The 23,439-nt window shown below is 36.3% G+C and overlaps 1 protein-coding gene and 1 pseudogene across 1 annotated transcript; both read left to right on the forward strand.

The window, feature by feature from the left end:
* The first annotated feature begins 1,838 nt into the window (after window positions 1–1,838).
* Window positions 1,839–1,938, forward strand: LOC113291999 (annotated as a pseudogene).
* Window positions 1,939–18,444: 16,506 nt separating this feature from the next.
* On the forward strand, window positions 18,445–21,451 carry LOC113287614 (VQ motif-containing protein 4-like). The gene is made up of 2 exons (XM_026536402.1): window positions 18,445–19,444; window positions 21,046–21,451. The coding sequence occupies exons 1-2, from the start codon at window positions 18,757–18,759 to the stop codon at window positions 21,231–21,233; spliced, it is 876 nt and encodes a 291-aa protein (XP_026392187.1). The 5' UTR covers window positions 18,445–18,756; the 3' UTR covers window positions 21,234–21,451.
* Window positions 21,452–23,439: the final 1,988 nt, after the last annotated feature.

Genomic DNA, 23,439 nt, shown 5'->3' on the forward strand with positions numbered 1-23,439 from the left:
GCTTTCCATCTATCAGTGTCTAATACATGGGTAGAATCTAATAGAGCATTCACCTGTTCAATAGTGTTATCGTCGTCAAAATCTAAACCAAAATGGGATAAACAACTTTCTAATGGGTCTTCAGACAAGATGTTTGGTAATGACTCTTGAACTAAGGCTTCTATCATGTTCACCTCCTCAAAACATGTGTCATCTAGCTCATGAGGTTGCTTACTGACATTAAAAATGTTTATCTCCATAGTCATATTGCCAAAAGATAAACTCATCACACCATTTCAACAGTTAATGATCGCATTAGACGTAGCTAAAAATGACGACCTAAAATCACAGGTATCTGGTTCTCTAGGTCAGGGACAGGTTGGGTATCTAGGACCACGAAATCCACTGGATAAATAAACTTCTAGACCTCAATAAGAACATCCTCGATAACACCTCGAGGGATTTTAACAGACCTATCAGCTAACTGCAGTGTCATCTGAGTAGGTTTCATTTCACCAAGTCCTAGCTGTAAGGATACATGGAATGGCAGTAAGTTCACACTGGCTCCTAAGTCAAGTAAAGCTTTTTCTACCCGGAAGTTACCTATTGTGCAAGCAATGGTAGGAGAACCTGGGTATTTGTACTTTGGAGTTGTGGTGTTCTGAATGATTGAACTTACGTGACTAGATAAAAAGGCTTTCTTATGGACGCTAAGTTTTCACTTTCGCGTACACATATCCTTAAGGAACTTGGCATAAGCAGGAATTTGCCTAATTGCATCTAATAAGGGAAGGTTTATGGTAACTTGCTTAAAAACCTCCACTATGTCATTAAAGTTCGATTCCTTCTTTGTTGGTACTAATAGCTGAGGAAATGAGGCTCTAGGCCTAAAATCAGACCTTTCAGGAACCGAATTCACATCATCAGAAACTTTATCAGTCTCTTCAGCTACTGGTCCTGAGAGGTGAGATCCTGAGGGGTGAACTACAGTATGTTCACTATCGGGCATGGTTACCATATTGTCTACAACTCTACCACTTCTAAGGGTTCTAACAACATTCAATTGATTCGATGGTTTTGCACCTAATTCATGAACTCCTCTAGGATTGGGTTGTGTTTGACTAGGAAACTTACCTTTTTCTCTCAAAGAATCACTTATCAGACCAACCTGGGTTTTTAACTCGGAAATAGCCTGACTATTTTCTTGTCCTATCCTGTTACTAGCTTGTAGACTTTTTTCTACGGATAACTGGAATTTTGCAGTTTGCTGAGTTAACAAGGCGAGAGATTCCTCTAAACTTAGGATTTTCTTATCTGACTGATTCTGAAACTGAGCTAGTCCTGAAGGATTCTTAGTACAGCCAAAACCTGGGAAAGCATTAGAATTACTAAACTGACCTTGACTTTGGCCCTTAGACCACGAAAGGTTCGGATGGTTTCTCCAACCAGGATTATAGGTTTCTGAATATGGGTCAATCTTTTGACGGTTATCAAATCTAGTGTTATTATAAAGAGCATTGGCCTGCTCTTCAATATTTTGGCCTTCCCAAAAGGGCTCCACTCTACCACTAGTCTGGCCCACTTCTAAGGCTTCTAACCTTTTTGCTATAGCAGCAATTTTGGCATCTGATTCATAGCCTCCTTCTACCCTATTAACGTTTCCTCTACTTAAAAGAATTGTTTTCTAGGGTGCCCTACTATTTTCCCATTGCTGGGTTTTTTCGGCGATTTCATTAAAAAATTCCATCGCCGCATCAACAGTTTGGTTTTCAAATCCACCAGTGCATAGATACTCAACCATGGCCGTTGTGGAATAATTCAAACCCTCATAAAGGATCTGAACTAGCCTAACCTTTTCTAAACCATGATGAGGACACTGGGATAATAAATCATTGAACCTTTCCAAATACTTATATAAAGATTCTCCCTCTTGTTGTGAAAATATGCATATATGCGTCCTAATAGACGATGTTTTGTGCCTAGGGAATAACTTATTGAAAAAGGCAGATGTAAGTTGTTCATATGTCTCAATTGACTCGGAGTCCAAACTATACATCCACGACTTGGCCTTATCTTTCAGGGAAAATGGGAATAACCTAAGTTTCAAAGAATCATCATCTAAGCCTCTAATTCTTAGAGTATTACAAATTTCCTCAAAATCCCTAACATGGTAATAAGGGTTTTCATTTTATTTCTCTATAAGATTGGGAGCATCTGTAAGGTCCCAGGTTTCAGTTCATAGGGTGCCTCCGTTTCAGCTAACTTAATACACGAAGGACGGGTAGTCCTAGTTGGCTTCAACAAAGCTTTCAAAGTTGCCATTTCTGACGCTATCGGAGCAACATGGATTCTCTCCTCGGTCAAAGAACGTTCAAAAACAGACTCTTAAAAAGCTGGACTTTCTAGATTAAGGTAATCGAGACGCTTTGAACTACTAGGTTTCTCTTTAACAAATCTACCTAGTGCGTCTCTTTTACGTTCAGGCATACAATAGAATTTTCTAAATTAGAAGGGTAAGCAAACACAGATCAAGGCCGACTCAACCAAATCAAACCTATTGATTTCTAGCAAACAAAAAGCATGATGGCTCCACTTAGATTGTTTATAGACCAGCTTCTAATCCTTCAAACGGGAATTCGTTACAATTTAAGTAAACCCCTCTGGAATCAATCCGAGTTAACGTAAGTTGAATAGAGGCGAGGGAAGCTCGGTGGAGCTTTGATACCCAAGGCCTCACCGGTATTACAAGGCGGCGCAGTCACGCATTCAACTAACAGAAACTGTCAAGAACTTCGAAGTATGCTTAAAAGAGTAACCAATATTTTTTGAATGACTTTCCTGTTAAGCTCGTTACCCTATCGGTATCGTTCTAGTCAAAATTTTAGGCTTAGGTTCGCGTAGGTTACGTGTTCCTAAAGCGGGCAAGAAGAGAACGGTGATGAAATCTGAACCCTTATCTTGTATGGCCAGGCCTTGCCCTTTACTAGAAAAATAAATGTCTGTATTCAGTCCTCAACATATATGCATACGAAGGAGTCCAGTAACTCGCTGATAGGGGATTCGCGAGTGTTTAGAATCTTACCTCCCGTTCCAGACGGGGGATGAATCGATTGTAGTCGACTCGGGCCACTGACTCAGAAGTCTAGTGTACGAACCCAAGGTGCAGAGACAATATCGTAATTGTCCTCCTTCTCTGAAAACAGTTTATATTTAAAGTATCCTTCCGTAGGGTAATAAAAAAATAATGTCCCAAAGTCCAAACAAATAAAGAAAAATTACAAAAATAAGAAACCCTAATACAGTTTTTTTTTTAAAAATAAAATAAACAAACCCTAAACTAAAATTGTCTAAAATAAAATTGTCTTCTTTTCTGTTCTTTTTGCTTTAATCTTTAGCTCCAAGTCTTTATGAAATCACCAAACTCCTTGGCTCAATTTTCTTTATGATCCAGAACCTGTAGACACAAGATAAATACCCAAAAACATAAAAAAGGACAAAAATAATAAAAATAAAATAAAATAAAATAAAATAAATCGAAAACCTTAAAAACAAGTCCGCGTCGGCCTCGCCAAAAATTGATGTGATTTGTAGATAGTGGTAAAAGTGGTTCGATTCTCAGACTTGTGAAGGATATTAATTAGACTTAAATTTTAATATTAAAATACAAAACTCACTAAAAATTATAGCAAACTCAATCAAAGATGATATCAATACTAAAAGAAACACTGAGGCTAAGATTCCACTATTTTCCAAGTTCAAAGTGATTAAACCAATACTTATATTTATGCAATTTTCTTGTTTAATTTGATTCTAAAATATTGCAACAAGTAGATTTTCAAAAGTAATAATTGTAAATACCAAGTATGAAGCATCAAAAGTCTTAAAACTAAGCATACTCCATCAAAATAGATCACAATCACTCAAATAAAAATCATATTCAATAATAGTTCAAGGCAAATAATCATATAATTATTGCAAATAAAAAGATAAAATAGAATATACCACTTTTTGTTGGAAAAATATCTTCCTCTATCGCCTCAGCAATGGAGTTTAGCTCCTCATATTAATCATGATCTCAAAATGTGTGTTTGTTGCTCAAAAGATGATTAAAAGAGTGAAAATTAATAACACAGACTGTTTGCAACAGTGTATTGGTGTTACAATGGAACTGTTACAGAAAAACTGTTGCTTTGTCGCTGATTTTAAGACCCTAAAATAAGACTGCCCTGAACAGCTTAATGTTCTTCAGCTGTTAAACAACGACATTGTTCTGCGACTGTTTACCGAGCGTCAATGTTCTTCGCGTTCTTCTTCTTCAGCAGCAGCAGAAACAGAGTTTGGTAAAGCTCTGATTTCTTCTTCTCTGGCTCTCCTTAGGTTCCCAAACTCTTGACACCTCTTCTATATGACCCAAGACATCTATTTATATCAAAAATACCTATTAAATCTCTCCCAAATCTTCCAAAATCTCTTTCCTTCTCTTCACGGCCAAGTTGCGGCAATTTCTTGTTTTAGGATTTCTACGCCTTTCTGAGCTTTCCTTTTTATTCTAAACTCTTCCTTAGATAGATACAAATCTTTGGAAGGTTTACAGCGTTTTAATCTCTCTAAAATTCCCTAAAACAGGTCACACACGTGACTTTCCATATTTTCTGTTGTGAGAAAAATCCGTCGACTGAGCCCAGTCTAATCCATTTAAACACCCATATCAGATTCCTAGACCCATAAGGAGTCTATCCTATGAAAATCAGAGGTTTAATCGACCTCAAACTCCTCCAAATCACGATTGCCAAAACTGTTCTTTAACTGCACTTTTTTCCCGCCAAAATCCTGGTTTTTGAATGTTGAAGATGGTTGCCCCTTATCCAGAGTAGGGGTGCGATTAGCAACTGTCTGGAAATGGGATGCCCCTTAGTAATTAGGTTACCCCTTATCCAAAGTGAGAGTCCGAATAGCAAATGTCCTCCGGGTGCTTTCGGACAACTTTTCGAGCCAATTTTTTCCAAAAATGTTTATTAGCCAAAAATACCTACAAATAAATAAAACACCATAATAAGTACAAAAATGAGCCCTTACAATATATAGAATCGAGACAAATCGGACACAAAAATGTGTCTATCAATGATCAATACTGCGAAATACACAAGGATTCATTTTATCCTCGATCATTATTTGTATAACGACAATAATAAACATAATCCTTGAAAACAAAAGATTTTAACCTATCTTCCATCAAATAATTGACACTATAGGCTTAACTTTTGTATTTGTCAAAAGTCCATTCATTCTTTTACCAGTACGTGAATACCGACCAAGAACGACTTTACTTTTGACAAAGTATGGGACAAATATAGTTCACGGACGTAAACACCAATCCCATAACAGATTGCAATATAACAAATCACAAAGATTAATACTGCAAAAACATCATCCTCCAAATATTTTTAGAATTTAATACCAATAAACCTAAAAAAAACAAGAAGATGAATAATAGTTGTGTGTAGTCACAATCATTGCTATTCAAAGCACTAGTTATTCTTCCAACTAAACCAAAAAGAAGACATACTAGGCAGATAAAACAAGAAACATGATTAAAACACTCTAAACTCTGTCAGCAACTAAAGATTGAACATGGACGAGCTCATCAGTTTCCTTCTTCAGTTTGTTTTTCATAAAATCAAGATTCCTTGTTGCAATACCGAGTTGTTCACGTACTACTTCAAATTCTCGAAGAAGATTTCCTACCAGTTGTAATGACACCTGAACTGGTAGTTTGTTTTCATGATCAACAACATGAAAGCATGTTATAGAAACGGATTCAACTCAACAATATTGTCCTTCTCAACTTCATCAACCTTGTTGCTTTCATCGATTGTGTACAAAAGGAGTCTAGTAGAATCTTTTGACCTTATGGAACATTGTATTTATAAGGTGTTCCAAGAAACCCTAGGAGCTATGATGTTCGTGTGGGTCTGGTATGTGTACTTGGTCAATCACACATGTGAGACCCGGGGAAAGGAGAAACACAATTATTCAAAGAATTGCCGAGAGACAGACACTCAGAGAAGGGATGAAGGAACATGAGGACCAAAAAAAAACTTAACAACAAATTTAATACAAACCCGACAACTTTCCCAAGATGAGTCATCTTGAGAACAAAGAGCATCCACCTTTTACATAAAAGAGTGATGCAGCTTCAAGCAGTCATGGTGTATTAAGATGAGCATCTTGCTCATCAATATTCACTTATTCTTTTCCTTTATCAAGGGTATTTAGATAGACATACATTACTCGTCATAGCTGAAGAAGTTTTATTAAGAAAAGGGTTAGGAGTACTTGAGTCAACTGTTTTCCATGTTTTCTTGATGCTCAATTTGAGCCTGTTTACACTGATTTTTAGATCTGAGACTCGATTGTTGATGTGTAAGAAATCTGGAGCGGAAGTCTCGGATTTGCAGCTTTCTTCAGGGAGAGATGAGGAACTCAACTTTTCTTTCTTTCTCCTATGCCTTTTTCTCTTTGCAGGGTCAGTCACCCTTTCGCCATTCTTCCTTCTTTTATTATAGGCATTTTTTGTTTTGAACAGACAGCTAAGAAAGGACTTATCACAGTACATTCCTTGAGTGTTTAAAGTGCCTTTTCCAACAATGTGTGAAACCAGTTTAATGACTTCTTTAGACATCCAAGTAAGAATGTTACGAATCTTTTCATTCCTCAACCGATAACGACATCTTTGCTCAGAATTTCCTTTATTCCCGCAGTAATTACAGTTAAAGGAATTATTTTTAATTGTTCTTTTGTCAGCAGATTTAGAAGGAGCAGAATCCTTGTTTTGGGGACCATTGCAAGCTGTTAAAGGTTTTTCACATGGAGAATTATCACTAGCTTTAACAAAGTTGATCCTACTAGTTTTTGGAGCGTCTATTCCTTTATAGCCTAGACCACGTGTATCACAGTGTTCTTTACATGCTCCAAGCATAAAAGATAATTTTGTAAAGCTAGAATTGAATTTAATCAGACTCTCTTCCAGTGATTTTACTTTATTAATATCAGATGCAAGCTCAGTCTCCAAGGATTTTTCTTTGGCGAGAGGACCGCGCTCTTTGTGGCAAAAACGTTTTTGTTGAGAGTCATATCTTGCTTCAGTTTCTGCAAGTCTTTCTTCAACAAGAAGAGATTTCGAAAAATATTATCACATTCGGATTTTTTTGTGCGTACATATTCTTCACGATCTTTAACGATAGATTGTAAGAGTTTATATCCACCATCGTATCCTTTAAAGAGTTTTCTCAACTTTCTGTTTTCTTGACAAAGAGGACCCATGTATTTAGTCAAGCAGGTTGTTGACTTATTTTCTTTCAAGGCACGATCAAAAAGATTGATATATTGAGAGACTTCCTCATCAATACTTTGTCCTTCTTCTGAATCACTATCATCTGAAAGATCATCCAACTGTTCCTCAAGAGATTTTTTCCAGTCGAAAGTAGATTCAGTCAATGGACAAGTTCTTGAGTTTTTCTCAGAAGTTTCAACCCTTTGAGACTCACATGAGTAGCTCTGAACTGGTGTTGCATTATCAGCGTTGTACTTATCGTCCATAGAGTCAGATCGCTACAAACACAGACTTGTAAGGTCTTAAACGTGTTTGCCTGCTCTGATACCAATTGAGAAAGCGGAGGTCTAAGAACACCACCCAATATTTCGCTTAGCAACCTGTATGGACAAACTCGAATATACTTTTAAGATAATCAACAAGACTCAATCAATTAAAAGCATATCAACGAGTTTATATCTCTCTTCTTGATTTGATTTACTCAAGCAAGAACTGCGAGTTCTAATCAATTACAAGGAATAACTTGGATGGTACCAAAGACCAATATACAAGGATCAATCAATATCAATCAACAACCAAAGGTCGAATTTCCAATTGATTGATTCAAACGCACAACCTGTATTATTTCAATTATATAAACAAATATAATACGGAAATATAAATAACACAGACACCAGAAATTATGTTAACAAGGAAACCGCAAATGCAGAAAAACCCCGAGACCTAGTCCAGATTGAACACACACTGTATTAAGCCGCTACAGACACTAGCCTACTCCAAGATAACTTCGGACTGGACTGTAGTTGAACCCCAATAAGTCTCTCACTGATCCAAGATACAGTTGTACTCCCTACGCCTCTGATCCCAGCAGGATACTGCGCACTTGATTCCCTTAGATGATCTCACCCACAACTAAGAGTTGCTACGACCCAAAATCGCAGGCTTTGACAATAAACAAATCTGTCTCCCACAGACAAGTCTATCAAAGGATCAATCTGTCTCCCACAGATAAACCCTAAAGGTTTTGTTATGTCTTTTGATAATAATCAAGGTGAATAGGAACCAATTGATAATCAGGTCTTATATTCCCGAAGAACAGCCTAGAGTTATCAATCACCTCACATACAATCTTAATTATGTGGTAGCGAAACAAGATGTTGCGGAATCACAAATAACGAGATGAAGATGTTTGTGATTACTTTGTATATCTTTCCTATCAGAGATATCAATCTCAAGCAAATAAATCTAATTGTACTAGTACGGTAGAAGATGCAAGATCAGATCATACAGATACGATAAAAGTAGTATCGGTCTGGCTTCACAATCCCAATGAAGTCTTTAAGTCGTTAACCTGGTTTTAGAAGAAGAAAACCAAAGGTTAAGTAGAACTGACTCTAGTATGCAAACTAGTATCACACGTGAGGTGTGGGGATTAGTTTTGCACAATACTAGATTTCTCCTTTATATAGTCTTTCAAATCAGGGTTTGCAATTAGGTTACCTTGGTAACAAAGCAATCAATATCCACCGTTAGATGAAAACCTGATTTAGATTCAAGCTAATATTTCTCAACCATTAGATCTAAAACTTAGCTTTTTATACACACTTGACAATGCACGCTTCTAGGTTTGTTAACCGTATCCAAACGTAACCACTTGTTGGTTTAACAACAATTAACCAAATGGTTAGACATATGAGCATTTCATATCAACTATGTTCTTCTTCACCATAAATAATTCAAATGACATCAAATGAACTAGTTAGAGAGTTGTTCAATTGCAAGGAAATCTCATGTACTACACAAGACACAATTGAAGCAAAGATGATTTGATTCACTTGAATTGGTTCATGAAATTTTATAGCCACGGTTTGCAAACTGCATTCCTTAGTGTTTTTAAGTTTAAGTTCATAAATCATCTTCAGATATATAACCTTCTCAAGTTCGCAGACTAGGTTCGCGGACTTAAGTTACCGGGCAGAGTTTACAAACTCCAGTAGAAATTCTCGGGTTTGAGAACTTCGCCGGTTCGCGGACTGGGTTCGCGGACTTAGCTTCACGCAAGTATTTTGTCAACTCCATCAGAAATTCTCGGGTTTGAGAACTTCGGAAATTCGCGGACTTGGCTCATGTCATTCTTCCGGTTCTCTTGATCAACAAAGTTCGCAAACTTTGGTTCAAGGAATAGGACTTATACATAAATGTGTTTCCACAACAATGCTTATGTCCATCATTGGTTATGCAATATAAACTCTCATTTCAATCATTGATACATTCTTAGAGGACATTATATAGTTGTTACACCATTTCTCGTCAAAGCAATTTTCAAGATGATTGAAACATATTATGACTTTCGTCACATGGTAAAGATAAACTTGGTTAAAGCGAAAAGCTTACCAATACATATTTCGAGATATAGATAGGCGAGGTATACTCGGCTCGAAATACCAAATGTGTATAATCCAAGTCTATATATATAACATACGACTTCTTGTCTCAAAGAGTAGGAGATAGAGTAGATAGACTTTTGAGTGACAGATAAGTTCAAGTCTTCACAAACCTTTTTGTCGAAAAGTTCCACCGGTTCCTTGAGTAGTTCTTATACTTGTATGATGAATCGCCCTGAAGTCCTTGAGCTCAACTACACCTTCTATCCTAGTCCGAGACTTAGCTATAATAGACTAGAAATCAAGACTTATAGTTTTGACCACTAACATTGACAAATATTCTTGAGATAGCAACGCATGCGAGTTCGACCGAGCAATGCTCTAACAGTTTAAACAATTAATCATGATGATAGACGGATTTCCATCAAATTATTTAGCGAAAAATAAGAGCACTAGTAACAAAAACACAGATGTTTTTGGTATTAACGGATCATGGCATCCAGTATATAGTAATAAAATTATCAAGCTTGATCAAGTTTATAGACAAACCTTTTAGAAGAATTCAATCATTAATTCGACGGCTTCACCAATATTCAACATCTTATCCAACATTGTATGTGCGCCCTAATTCTTATGCTTCCATCACCATGTTCATACAAGGGAATTTCTTAGTGAGGATGCGCACTTCCAACACAATCAAGTTTTGATGTGGTGAACAATGTCTTGCTCAATCAGAAACAAATTTTTTCGCATCTATGGATTTTTTTTTTCTTATTCCATATATTCTTGTGTCTCGCCTTTGGATTTTCATAAAAGGGATCACTTTTAGATACCTTAAGATATATATCCATCTTTCCCAGGGGATTTTTAGCTTCTAGAATCATGAATTCTGTCTTTTCCATTGTCAAGGAATTTTCAGAGAGACAATTCCTCTTGACTCAATGCACCTTTGGTGTTCTTTGGTACCCACATTTGATTGAGGTTGGGAACAATCGGAACCTTCTTCCCATTATTCTCTTCATGATTTCTCGAAGGAGAATTGGATTGACTATTCTTTTGCAAGTTAGTCTTTTTCTAACTGGGAGCATTGGATCTTGTCTTCGTCTTTACAAAGTTATCCTTTTGATAATCATGACAATTGTGAAAAATCTTCGTACGACGTTTATTGGAAAATATAGGTTTATTACAACCCTGACTCTTTTTCCTAATGGTTTGATGTTTTACAACCCATAGTGTCAATGGGATTAGCCTTAACATATGATATAGGTTCGATCACTTCTTGTGTTAGAGCAATGTTTGGTTGACCCCGTCAAGCATTGGTATGTCAAGGTTGGTTGTCATATTTTAGTATCAAAACTCATAAGTCGCTTGATTAGATTACTAGAGTCAACTTTGTTAGGTTAGACTTGGAAGTCTAGAAATGTTGAGACTTGAGACATACAAGTACTCTGAAGACCTGAACATTCCAAAGATGTATCGACATCAAAGATGAAATCATGCTTCCACTTGAGGTTAGTACGACATGACTTGACTTGTTTCCATTTCTATATCGTTGCTTTCAAGTTGTTTGTGACATAACATGCGAAATTATATACATGAAACTCTAGTATTCGAGACTTGATCATCATATTATGATCAAAGTGTCAAGGAAAAATATATCAATAGTTATGAATGATTTATATTGGTATATTGAATTACGATATATCGCTTATCTTTAGAACTTCGTAATTGTGACATCGACATAATCTTTGTAACTTGTTACTAGATTGTCAATTGAACATAGGTTTTATTTCATGCCTAGAAAACTATGTTTAATTACATGATTCTAAGGAAGTTAACGTACGAACTTGTATCATAGTTGAAGAAAATCAATGAGATTTATGTTCCGGTTTTCATTGAAGATCTTAAGGTTGGACTGATCCTAACTTATATTGGAAAATCAAGGTAGAGTTGATCCTAATTTATGTTGGGAGTCAAGGTATAACAGATCCCTACCTGTATTGGGAATCAAGGTAGAACCGGTCCCAATAGGAAAAACCGATTTTCACAGTCACGGATTTGTGTGATTTTGGAAATTGGATTTGCAAAATAGGAAAGTTCAATGTCGACATAGTGAGTAATTTTAAGATGAGATGAAATATTATTTATTAATTGTTCAAAGATACTCCTTGATACTCAAGGTGAGATCCCAAACCAAAATGGTTCAGAATCTCTTAAGATTTTCGCATGAATATGTTTTTGTTTTACCAGCAAACAAAACATATCTACGAAAAGATATATTATTTAAATGCTATCTAATATTGAGTTTTCCAAGAGAGATCTCGGTTATACTACTGGATATTGGATGGAATTAGACAAAACCGTATTTAGGTGGTTTATTGCATATCTTGAGAATATTTTTGGTTATGGAAATTCTTTGGTGTATAAAGACTCCAAACTACCTTGGTCTATAAATAATGAAGTTGGTTCTTCTTACAAACTTATCCTGAGGCAGGCACTTTGTTTCGTAGCCACTGTTGTAGCCGACTAATAATATTACTTATAATACTATCTTGGAGAGGAAAGTAAGGCGAAATATCTTACGTCCGCTATCTTAAGGAATTATGTGGGATCAAGAAGCGTCTAGATAGTACCGTTGGTGGGAAACTAGAATCGCATTGTGATTTTATTCCAAGGTATGACTTTCTATACATGTCACCATCTGGGAGTTGGTATCTGGTTGCTTTGGTTTTGATATTCCTTGCCTCTTGTGGGTCATTCGATTATAGTTTTAACTCGAGGTAGTTTAAGATACCTTGCATCCAGGTACCTGCTAGTTCTGTTAAGGTCGCAGTTGAGTTCTAAGTTATTGCACCATTTGAATATAGCTCGTGTGTAGCCGACCTTTCCAAGATTCCAATCTTTATTGTTCTTTGGATTTCTCCCGGTATTAATGATCCCAGGAAGACTAACGCGTTTGAATGTCTCATCTTGTTCATTGGTATCTTTCTGATACTTACTTTTTCAAAGCTTGATATGAGGGTGTTGACTTTCCTTTGTATTTTTCCATCGATACGCCTCTTGTTTCAAATTGACCTTTTACCTGCTTTGTTGTCAGATGAGAGTCACCAAATAGTATGAAGTCTTTTACCTATAAACTATTTGCAGCTAGTAGTCCTTGTAACAACGCTTCATATTCGGCTTGATTATTAGTTGGGTTGAAAGCCAATGCATATGAGAATTCGATTGGGCTATTCTCAGATGTCACTATGACTACTCCAGCTCCACCCCGACCCTTTTTTTGTTTGATGCACCATTGATGAAAATTTTCCACACTCAAGGTATGTCTATTGAGGAGTCTACATAATATGGCATTTCCTCAGGTTCTGGCTGCAGTTCTGGTTGATTTTCACTAAAAACTAGATCGAAGTCTGGGTGAGCAGTTGGGAAGTCAGCTAGGAATAATCTTGTGCTTTTCTGGCCTTCCTGTTTCTATATTCCATTGTGAATTGATGTAGGCGTACTCCCCACTTTATAATTCTTCAAGTTTTTGTTTCTTTGGACAGAACATTTTCAACTGAGTTGATTTAGGTAGATTCCCATTTTTCTGCGGCATGGATGCACTTTTCTCCTGAGTAAGCACCTGTATGATCATATAAAGTTAGTAAAGTTCCTAAATTACCAGTACTCATATCCCATACAATAACTACAATTATTTTCATGGTTAGAATAGGTGGGTTTGTCATACATTTAGAGTTTGAGATAGCTATCTCTTCCTCCTTGTATAATAGCCTCCTACTTCTAACATTATCTTTTACAAAGGAATTAATATTAAACTTAGTGTGAGCTACATTAGGTCTGAATTTTCTAAACACTAGATCATATCTAGTTTTCCAGATACCCCACATAATGGTTGTTATTTTTTTTGTCCAGTTAAAGATTCATTTTTCTATAATATTAGTCCTTGTAAACCAATTGCTAACCCTTCCAAGAAAGTGTACCTGGTTATTCAAAACAAATTCAGTATTAAACCTGAAATGACGAGGGTACCCAAATACACCACAATCTTTTAAATATCAACCTATAAGTCCGACATCTTAAATGAGTCTATGGACAAAGTCGAGACAATACAACTTACGTCATATACCTTGTATGATTGTCTATGGACGAGGTCGAGACAATACAACAACAAGATATTTACTTGACAATAGTTACGGTAAAAACCGATTGACTATTAGGATCAATGTTGAGTAATTTGGTTTAGCGTACAAGTATATTTACTTTTAAATTATAATAAACAAATTATAATTGCGGAATAATAAAGTAAATGACACAACAAGATTTTGTTAACAAGGAAATCGCAAATGCAAAAAAAAAAAAAAAAAAAAAAAAAAACGGGACCTAGTCAAGTTTTGAATACTCTCATAATTAAGCCGTTATACAAAATCTAATGCCAGCTTCATATAGTTAAGACCAACTAGACTACCCCTAGCTACTTAGTTTCCTCAATATCCCCGCGCCTTCGACTTTTAGAGTCATGCACGTGAATAGCTACACCTTTGGATCGTATTCCAAATAGAAAAGGAATGAATCTGTTTGGTAACAACTCAAACAGTCTTTGGTAAAAGATATGTTGAGTTGTTGACAAAGGCTCTTACGTTTAAACTAATAAACTCATTTGTATGATTAGATCAATCCAAAACTTGACTACCGAAATAACCAACATCCGGATTCGCAATCAATCAATATATAACTCAAAGAGTAACTATAAAGTGATGTCGATCTTACACAACTAGACAATCAAGTCTATCAAAGATAAACACGATTCTAGTTGGATCCCAGACGATCAAGGTTTGTGCATAAAATTCACAAGATACGAAAACTAATAAGAAAATCTTCTTCGTCTTCAAATCTTCAATTTCCTTCTCAATAACCTGCACAAGACAAACTTGAATCCTCTTGTGATCAATCACACACGGAATCAAATTTGTTAACAATGGATTATCACAAGATGTCTTTAACAAATTTCGTTTGATTGACCCTTATATCAGAAGAGAAGGTTCTCAAGAATAATCAAACTAGGTGCAATCAAAGTTTCAACAACCGTTAGTCAATCAAATCAATAATCGAAAATTAAATAACAATGCAATTATCTAGTTTCCCACCGACAATACTCGTAGAGATTCTTGATCCCACAAAAGTCTTTAAATGAGCGGTCGTAAGAAATTTCGCCTAATTAGGGTACTTTTCTCTCCGGATAGATGGCTCCACCAGAAACAACATGAATGAAGTTTTCCTGGCTCTTGGGATAGTTTGCAAGAAATGAAACTCAAAAATTTATAGACCAAGGTTGTTTGGACAACAAGGAAATTCCAAAACCGAAAATATTCTCAAGATATTCATTAAAGTACCTAATTTCGGTTTTCCTATTTCCAATTAAATGCCAAACCATATTTCCGAGATCTCTCTTAGAAAACTTCTATTATTAGCTTTACACGTTCACTAATAACCTTTTCCAAAGGATATGCTTTAATTTCTAGTAATCAAAACATATATATTTGAAAATCATAATTAAATGCTTTCAATATTTCGGTTTGGGATCACCTAGAGTATCAAGTAATATCTTTGAACAATTAATAATAAGATTTATGCACATGTTCAAATAATATTAACATCTAGAGGTTTCTCTCAGCAAACCCCAATTCCAAAATCACACAAAACATAAAGAGATATGTGAATATTGGAAACCCGGTTTTTCTCCTTGGGATTGGTTATACCATGACTCACAATTTAAGTTGTGACCGATTATACCATGCTTCCCAAATTAGGTTGTGATCAGTTACACTATGCTTCCCAGAGTAGCTTGTGATCAGTTACACCTTACTTTCCAAATTAGCTTGTGATCGGTTACACCTTGCTTCCCAAAGTAGCTTGTGATTCATTAAAACTAACTTCCCAATGTAGCTTGTGACCAGTTACACCTTGCTTCACAAAGTAGCTTGTGACCGATTACAACATGCTACACATTATAGGCTATGACCGGTTATACCTCAATTCTCAACATAAGTCAAGATAGGTTCTACCTTGTCATCTTGTATTAGTCATCCAAAAGATATTCAATAAGAAACCAGACCAACCACGATTTCCCTTTCGATTATGAATCAAGTTGATACATCTACTTCCTTAAACCAATGTAATAATACATAGTTTTCTAGGATGAAATCGCACTTATATCTTAAACATAATCAAGTAACTAAATACATCGATTATGTTGATGTCGTAAGTTCAAAAGATAAGCGTTATACTTCGTAACTCAATATAATTCCTTGACACTTTGATCATAATGATGTGACCAAATCTAATCACTAGAGGATTATATATATATACAGCTTCGCATGTTATGTTTTCAATATAATACAACTTGAAAGATACGTTAGGAATAGAAACCTGTCAAATCATATTACTAACCTCAAGTGGAAGGATGATGTCTTTGTTGTAGTCGTTACTTCTTCTCATTCTTCGGGTCTTCGGAGTAATACTTGTATGTCTCATCATTCCTAGAATTTCTAGTCGTACCTAAACGAAGTTGACTCTGGTATATAATCAAGCGACTCTAGATGAGTTTTGATACTAAAATATGACAACCAAACTTGACACACCAACGCTTGGTGGGTTCAATCGAGCTATGCTCTAACGAAACCCAATACTCATAAAAATACTTAAAGTGAAATCACATGTCATGAAAATATGGTTAAGGGTTTCTTCTTGTTGTCTACACATTAGACATAACTTGTTTATAAGATCCTTGCAATCCTTTCATTGAGAGGCATGATAGAGTTAAACACTTCCACAAGAATGTTTTAAATCTTGGGATGGTGTTGAGATTCGACACCTTTCTCCATAACTCTCTATCATGCTGCTGCACCTGATTACCACTTGTGAAAATCTGACTGTAAAGGGACTTAGTTGTAAACTTGTCATTGGCATATAGCTTCTAGACCAGCGTATCCTCCTCCCACTCATTGATTCTTACTATACTAACTATTTTCGTCACTTCCTTTTGGAACAAGTGCTCAAAAACACGGTAGAATTCCATTTCCACTTTCCATCAGTATACTCCATTAGCTCAGCAACAAAGGTGAAACATTGACTTTGTTGGCTAAGTGGTTGCAGATTACCCACTATCTCAGTGCACCACACATCCTCCCATATTCTGATTTTCTTTCCGCTTCCCACCTTCCAACTGCAGTTGTTTCTGATTTTGGGAATTTCTCTATTAATGTTCTTCCAATCTCATGAAGCAGTTGTCGGACACATCTTTTCGCTGTTGAGAATGCTGTGGTGAGGATAGTACTTGGACTCCATAACTTTAGCCCAAAGAGCATCTCGTTCCTTCACAAGCCTCCAAGTGATCTTGCTAACATGGCACTGTTAAACTTCTGCAGATTAAGGAATCTCATCCCTCATATATCCTTTGAAGTGTAAACTTTACTCCATCCTCTAAGGTAGACTCCTTTAGAAATTGAGATATCTTTTTTTCCAAAAAAAATCTCTTTGTATCTTGTTGATACTATATGTCACCTCCACCGGAATCTGAAAACAGTTCACCTGGTACATAGCGGTAGTAGAAGTATGAATAAGAATTGACTTAGCAACACAAGACATATTCTCGGAATTCCGATTTTGAAGTTTATTGTCCACTGTATCAAAAACACTTTGAAAAGAAATGACTTTTGAAGTATGTGTGAAAAGCGGGGAACCTAAGTACTGATCATTCAATGCTATTCTACTAACTCCTAGTATGTGACTAACTACTTACAGTATTTTGGTGCGAGTTTGTGCTAAAAAAGATACCATACTTCTCGAAGTCAATCAACCGACCTGAAGCAGCGCTAAAGACAATGAATTTTTTCTGGATGTTCTCACCTACTGATTTAGAGGCGGAAAAAAATATCAAAAAATCATCAGGAAAAAGAAGATGGATATTGGTGGTACAAGTGCCACTTTTATTCCATGGACAACGCCAGACTGAATTGCATAAAACAAACTAACGCTCACAAAAATTATGATCTACGACTTTAGAGATCATGATGCGAGATTGATCAAGAATTCAAGATGACTCGTGCGTGAGATGCTACGAAATACAAATACTAGCAACCCTGTTCTTAATATTAGAGGTAAAATTCTTTAGAAACTATGTAACTACTCAGCCAGACCTGCATAAGAACTAAGATCCCAGATGCCAAATGTAGCCGATGATGTACGTGTATAGTCTGCGGACACAAGAGAATAATGCATCAAAAAACAATATGTAAAGGACACATAAGAATAAGATGTTGTCGCTTAAAAGCTCCCACAATAAAGCGCTTTTGAAATCTTTAAAGGAAGAAGGTTAGATTAGATGCAATTAGGAAAACATCCAATCTAAAATATCCGATATGATCTAGAAACTTACAAGTAACCCATTTGAGTATTGAATATGGACACTGAATCTTGGTGTCAAGTGATTATCATGTCTGTTTTGGTTGTGGTGGTTCTGAATTACTATATCTTCTTCTTCATCATCCTCTTTCTTCCCACAAGAGTCAACATCAAAGCTCTGAAGTCAATGCAAAAATATTGAAAACTTTTGACGACTTGTTCACTTGTTTCTGCTCATCATAATCATCAGCAAAAGAAAGAAATTCCAAGTTGAGCCAATAAGATATTTTCCCTTTGTCTTAAAAATCTTTTAATTTTGGGTACATAGTAATGTAACCCAATCAAAACCAACCACTAGAAAACAAATAAACAAACAACAATAGTAAAGGAAAATACTAGGGAGGGAGAGAAAGTAAGTAAGAGAGGAAAAACCAAAACTAATAAGCAAAGCAAAGAAAAGAAGAGAAGAGAAGAAAAGAAAAACAAACTATCTCATCTCTTTTCTTTTCTTTCTTCTCTTCTCATCTAATCTAATCAACCTTGTTCTTCACTCCTCTCTATCTCTATATACAGGGGGTCTGTAAATTAAGCTCATTGTTTAATTTATTTTCATTTTTCTTTTGTTCTCTGGAGGAGGAGTAGATAGAACCAGAACAAGTAATGGAGAACTTGTCATCATCATCATCACCAAGACCACAAGAGATGAGAGAAAACCCATCACCAAAAAGCAATGGGAGTAACAGTAGCAGTAGCAGCGGTAGTAACAGTAATGGAGTTCAACCACCTTTAACACCAAAAACAATATCCAGATCTGAAACTAATGCATACCCAACAACTTTCATACAAGCAGATACATCATCTTTTAAACAAGTAGTTCAGATGTTAACAGGATCAACAGAAACAGCAAAACAAGCATCAAAATCAAATTTTGATCCATCAACAAAAAACGCAATACCACCTATCAAAACAGGGCCTAAGAAGCAAGGTTTTAAACTATATGAGAGAAGAAATAGTATGAAAAATCTCAAGATTAGTCCATTAATGCCTGGATTTATGCAACAGACTAACTCTGGGTTCTCACCAAGGAATCAAGAGATCTTATCACCAAGTATACTTGATTTTCCTTCACTTGTTCTTAGTCCTGTCACTCCTTTAATTCAAGACCCATTTAACAGGTCTCCTCCTTCATTAACTTCTATGGGTACTACTAATTCTGTTGGCGTGGCTGAAGAAAGAGCAATTGCAGAAAAAGGTTTTTATTTGCATCCATCCCCAAGAGCTTCGACACCTGGAGCTACAGAACCAAGGCTACTTCCTTTATTTCCTGTTACATCACCGAGAGTTTCAGGTTCTTCTTAAATTTTTAAGTTTTGAAATGCGTAAGCTCTCTTTATTTTCCATATAATGAATGAGTACTACTTGAATTAGTTTGAAGAGAGGGAAAAAAAAAAGAGATGGAGATCTTATCTCAATTGTACAATTTGATCTCTTCATTTTGCTTGTTTTATTATCATAGATAGAGATCTATGAATATGAGATTAAAGATCTCTTAGAAATGGGCTTGGATTGTTTTTTCTTTTTTCTCTTCATTTTTCATGGATTTTATAAGAAAATTTACCACTTTTTTTCTTTTTCCTTTCTTCCTCTCTGTTTGTACTATGAAAGTATCTGAGCTTTCTCATTTGCGAAGGAAGTAAAATGAAATCTTGCTTATGCTATTAATTGTAACTGAAAGATTGCTATTACAGTTTGAGTTTTCAGAATTCAACTTATAAAAAACAAAATAACAAGATTAGACCTTGATTTGTATCAAAAACTGTAGAATGTGTGTGTATAGAGTGTGAGAAAATTTCACATTTTTTTTTGCGTTTTGAGATTATAGCAATGGCAATGTCCTTCTTCTACCAACTCTCGCAAAGAGTATTAGATAGAAACCTTACATTGAATTGATTTCTTTTAGTTCAAGTCCATTCACTGTATGTGTTTGATTTGTGAATGTGATTGGCTTATACTACTGAGGTTTGTAAGGAAGACCATAACTTGAATGGACCAAACTAAACTATACAAGACCGAAAGTTATTGTGAAAGATGCCCATTTTAGGAGAGATCTCAAGACAACGGCATACTCTTAAGTTTTGTACTGTATTGTCTACAGATTTCAAATTTCAAAACTTGCCATTACATGTGGGGTTTACAGCATGGGTCCGAAAAAGTTTCTCAGGATGATTGAATGAATGGTCATAGCCATCTGATTTCAGCACAATTATATACATACCCTCTCAGAACTATTTTATAGATAGATTTGTTGTTGAAGTTGTAGTAAGCCTGACTGACGCTCCCTGTCTGCACAACAAGTACACAGAATGGTCACTTGATTTGTTCAGGTCATTCGGATAGGCTATCTTAAGTTAAGTACAGGTCAAATAGTGATACTCTTTGCATGATGTGTAATAATGGTGATATTGAAACCACTGAACATCTACTGTTACACTGTACTTTTGCGTTACATTGTACTTTTGCAAAATCCGTCTGGTGCAACTCCAAATGGACATATTACTTTACATGATGCAAGTACTAATCCTTCGATTAAGGGTTGGATAAGGCAATGGCTGGAGAAAGGTAGATCTGACAAGACTCGGATAGAAATCCTTACTACTGCTTGGAGCATCCGGAGAGATAGATGCTGCCGTGTCTTTCAACAGAAAATTACACAGCTATCTTCCACTGCCAGACTGGCCATAAGACTTTTTAATGACACCATTGATCTGTTAAACTCTGAGCTTGATCAAAGAGTTAATAACACCAGTAGCGACTTGCATAATCATTCTGTTTCTGATTCTAATACTGTATCTTATGGGAATCTCCTTGAGGATTGCATTTTAGTATACTGTGATGCGTCTTTCGACAAAAATACTAATACCACTGGAATTGGTATCTATATGACTACAGCTGCAGGTACCTTTAAGGGATGCAAAACAATCAAAGGTTTAGCAAGGAATCCAGAGGAAGCAGAATGTCTAGCGGTGCTGGAAACTATCAAATGGGCACATAGCAAGAACCTGTCTTCTATCAGTATTTACAGTGATGCAAAAAAAGTGATTGATTACTTGAAGAATAAAAACGGTAGTCTCTGTTGATTTAGTTGCACAATCATGGATGACTGTAATCTGTTATTAAACTATTTTTCTTTTATTAGAACTAGTCACCTTAGAAGAAATCCCAACTCTATAGCAGACAAAGCTGCTAAGCATTGCAGGCGTTTCAACATTTGTAATGAGTGGTGGGAAATCATCCCTGATTTCTTAGCAAAACTCTTGTAATACTGGAAGCTCTTCAATGCAATATTTTTTCTTACCAAAAAAAAAAAGTTAAGTAGGTCCAATCAATTCTTTTGGACCCACATTTCTTCCTTTCCTATGGGGTCGCCAATCAGTGGAGTAGTGGGGTATATTGAGAAAACAGGATAGAAAACGGTCCTACCAGTCCAAATTAGATCCCTCGAGCTATGTTTGATCGTTTCTTTTTCCGTTTGATCAAAGCATGGGAGAAGATCAGAAACACCCATCATGTTATCACGACTGTTGCCGTTTTTATCCTTTTGTGTATTTGATCGAGGAATGCATAAGAGATCAGATGGTTGGGAAACACCTATCATGAGTCAGATGTGGAGCAAGGGAGTGATGTTAGACCTAACTCAATAGTGTGCGCAGCTTTAGATTTTCCTTTACAAATAAATGTTGTAGTGGGGAGAAAGAGAGAACCTATAAAAAGAGTAAAAGGAAGCCCCTGACCCTATCTTTTAATTCTTCTCACTATTATAACAAGTGAAGAGCTAAGAAATTCAACTTTGAATTGATCATATGAAGACTAGGAAAAAGCAAGATTGGTTTTCTTTTTTTGAATGTGAAAGAGGAAAATCTTCTTTTTTTGACTTGAAAACAGACAAAAAATCTAATAATGGTGGAGAGACACACGAGAAAATAAGTTAGAGAGTGGGGCTTGTTATGATGAGGATGAACCGAGTAAAGAGACTTGAAAAAAGAAAAGGTTTCTACCTCTTCTTCTTCACTGCCTTAATTTTGTGTGGATATTAGCCACTTTGGAGCAATAACAGGTGGGTAGATTCATTAATGGAAACTTTGACCTGCAACTGGGAATGCAAAATGTTGCTTAGACCAGGCCTATTTAATAGAGGGGCTAAAACCCTAGATCCACACTAAATAAGGTGGTTGTCTGGTAAAACTGAACAAATGTAGTCTGAATTGGTATTTAAAGATGCTGAAAATACAGCAGTAATGAAGTCCATATTTAAAGAAATATGCTGCCAGAGAAAAGAAACCCACTTTGAGCAAAGTCAAAAGGAATGCACAATGGTAAGACGATAACCTACCTTAGAGCAACCACAGTCATGAGACGCACCAAATACCAAAAGCCAGACTAAAAGCCAAAAAAATTTGGTATTCTGGGTGTTCAAGCGCAATGGGGGACGACCAAAATTTGGTGAAGCGTAACTTATACGAACGCTTGGTGCGAGACGGAACTTATACTCACGTTTCTTGACCGAGCGTCTTTATAATATGCGTCTGAACGAAACGGAGGTATTACGTGCGCCTGATTGAGGCGCAGGTATAGTTCACGCCTAACATGGGACGGCGATGGAAAGTGCGTCTACTGGGACGGAGATGTTATGTGCGTCTGATACATACGGAGATAGAAAGTGCGTATGACTCGGGTGGACATAGAAGGTGCGTCTGGGTAGCCAAAGAAAAAAATCAAAAATGTCCGTGAGAAGTAAATGATTTGAGCACTGCACATTCGTTTCTTGCTTCCTCCTCAAAGCGGGTAGTTTATGATGTTGATATGGATGGGGGGCGTAACTGCTTAGAGCAACCACAGCCATGGTGAAAGAGGAAGTTAACTGGGTGCATATAATCAACGAAAATTAAAACTGGTATCAGGCGCACACTATTCTTCTGCCCATCTCATACGTAACTTAAAGTTGCGTTTCATCCAGACGCACGTATAATCAACGCCCATATCATACGTAACTTAAAGTTACGTTTCATCCAGATGCACAATAAAACTACGCCTGATATTGGGCGGATGTATTAGATGCGTTTGAAGGGGCGGAGTTTATACATGCGCCTGACTCATACGGTGTTTATATGCTCGCCTGATTGCATACGGTGATTAAACTTACGCCTGGTTTCATACGCTCCTAATACTTCCGTCCCACTATATCTTCTTTAGTCTGGACAGACGACCACATTTGGTCTCAAACCCTAAATTTGGCGACCAAATTTGGGTTTACTCCTCACCACTGCGGCACTCTCTAGGACCACA

The sequence above is a fragment of the Papaver somniferum genome, chromosome 6, assembly GCF_003573695.1.
Source record: "Papaver somniferum cultivar HN1 chromosome 6, ASM357369v1, whole genome shotgun sequence".
NCBI classification, from domain to species: domain Eukaryota; kingdom Viridiplantae; phylum Streptophyta; class Magnoliopsida; order Ranunculales; family Papaveraceae; genus Papaver; species Papaver somniferum.

Excerpts from the sequence above, each read along its gene's own strand:
- LOC113287614 (XM_026536402.1), top strand. The coding sequence starts at position 18,757 with ATGGAGAACTTGTCATCATCATCATCACCAAGACCACAAGAGATGAGA. Across the intron at positions 19,445-21,045 it reads TACATCACCGAGAGTTTCAG|CTGCAGGTACCTTTAAGGGA; the intron begins GTTCTTCTTAAA and ends ATATGACTACAG.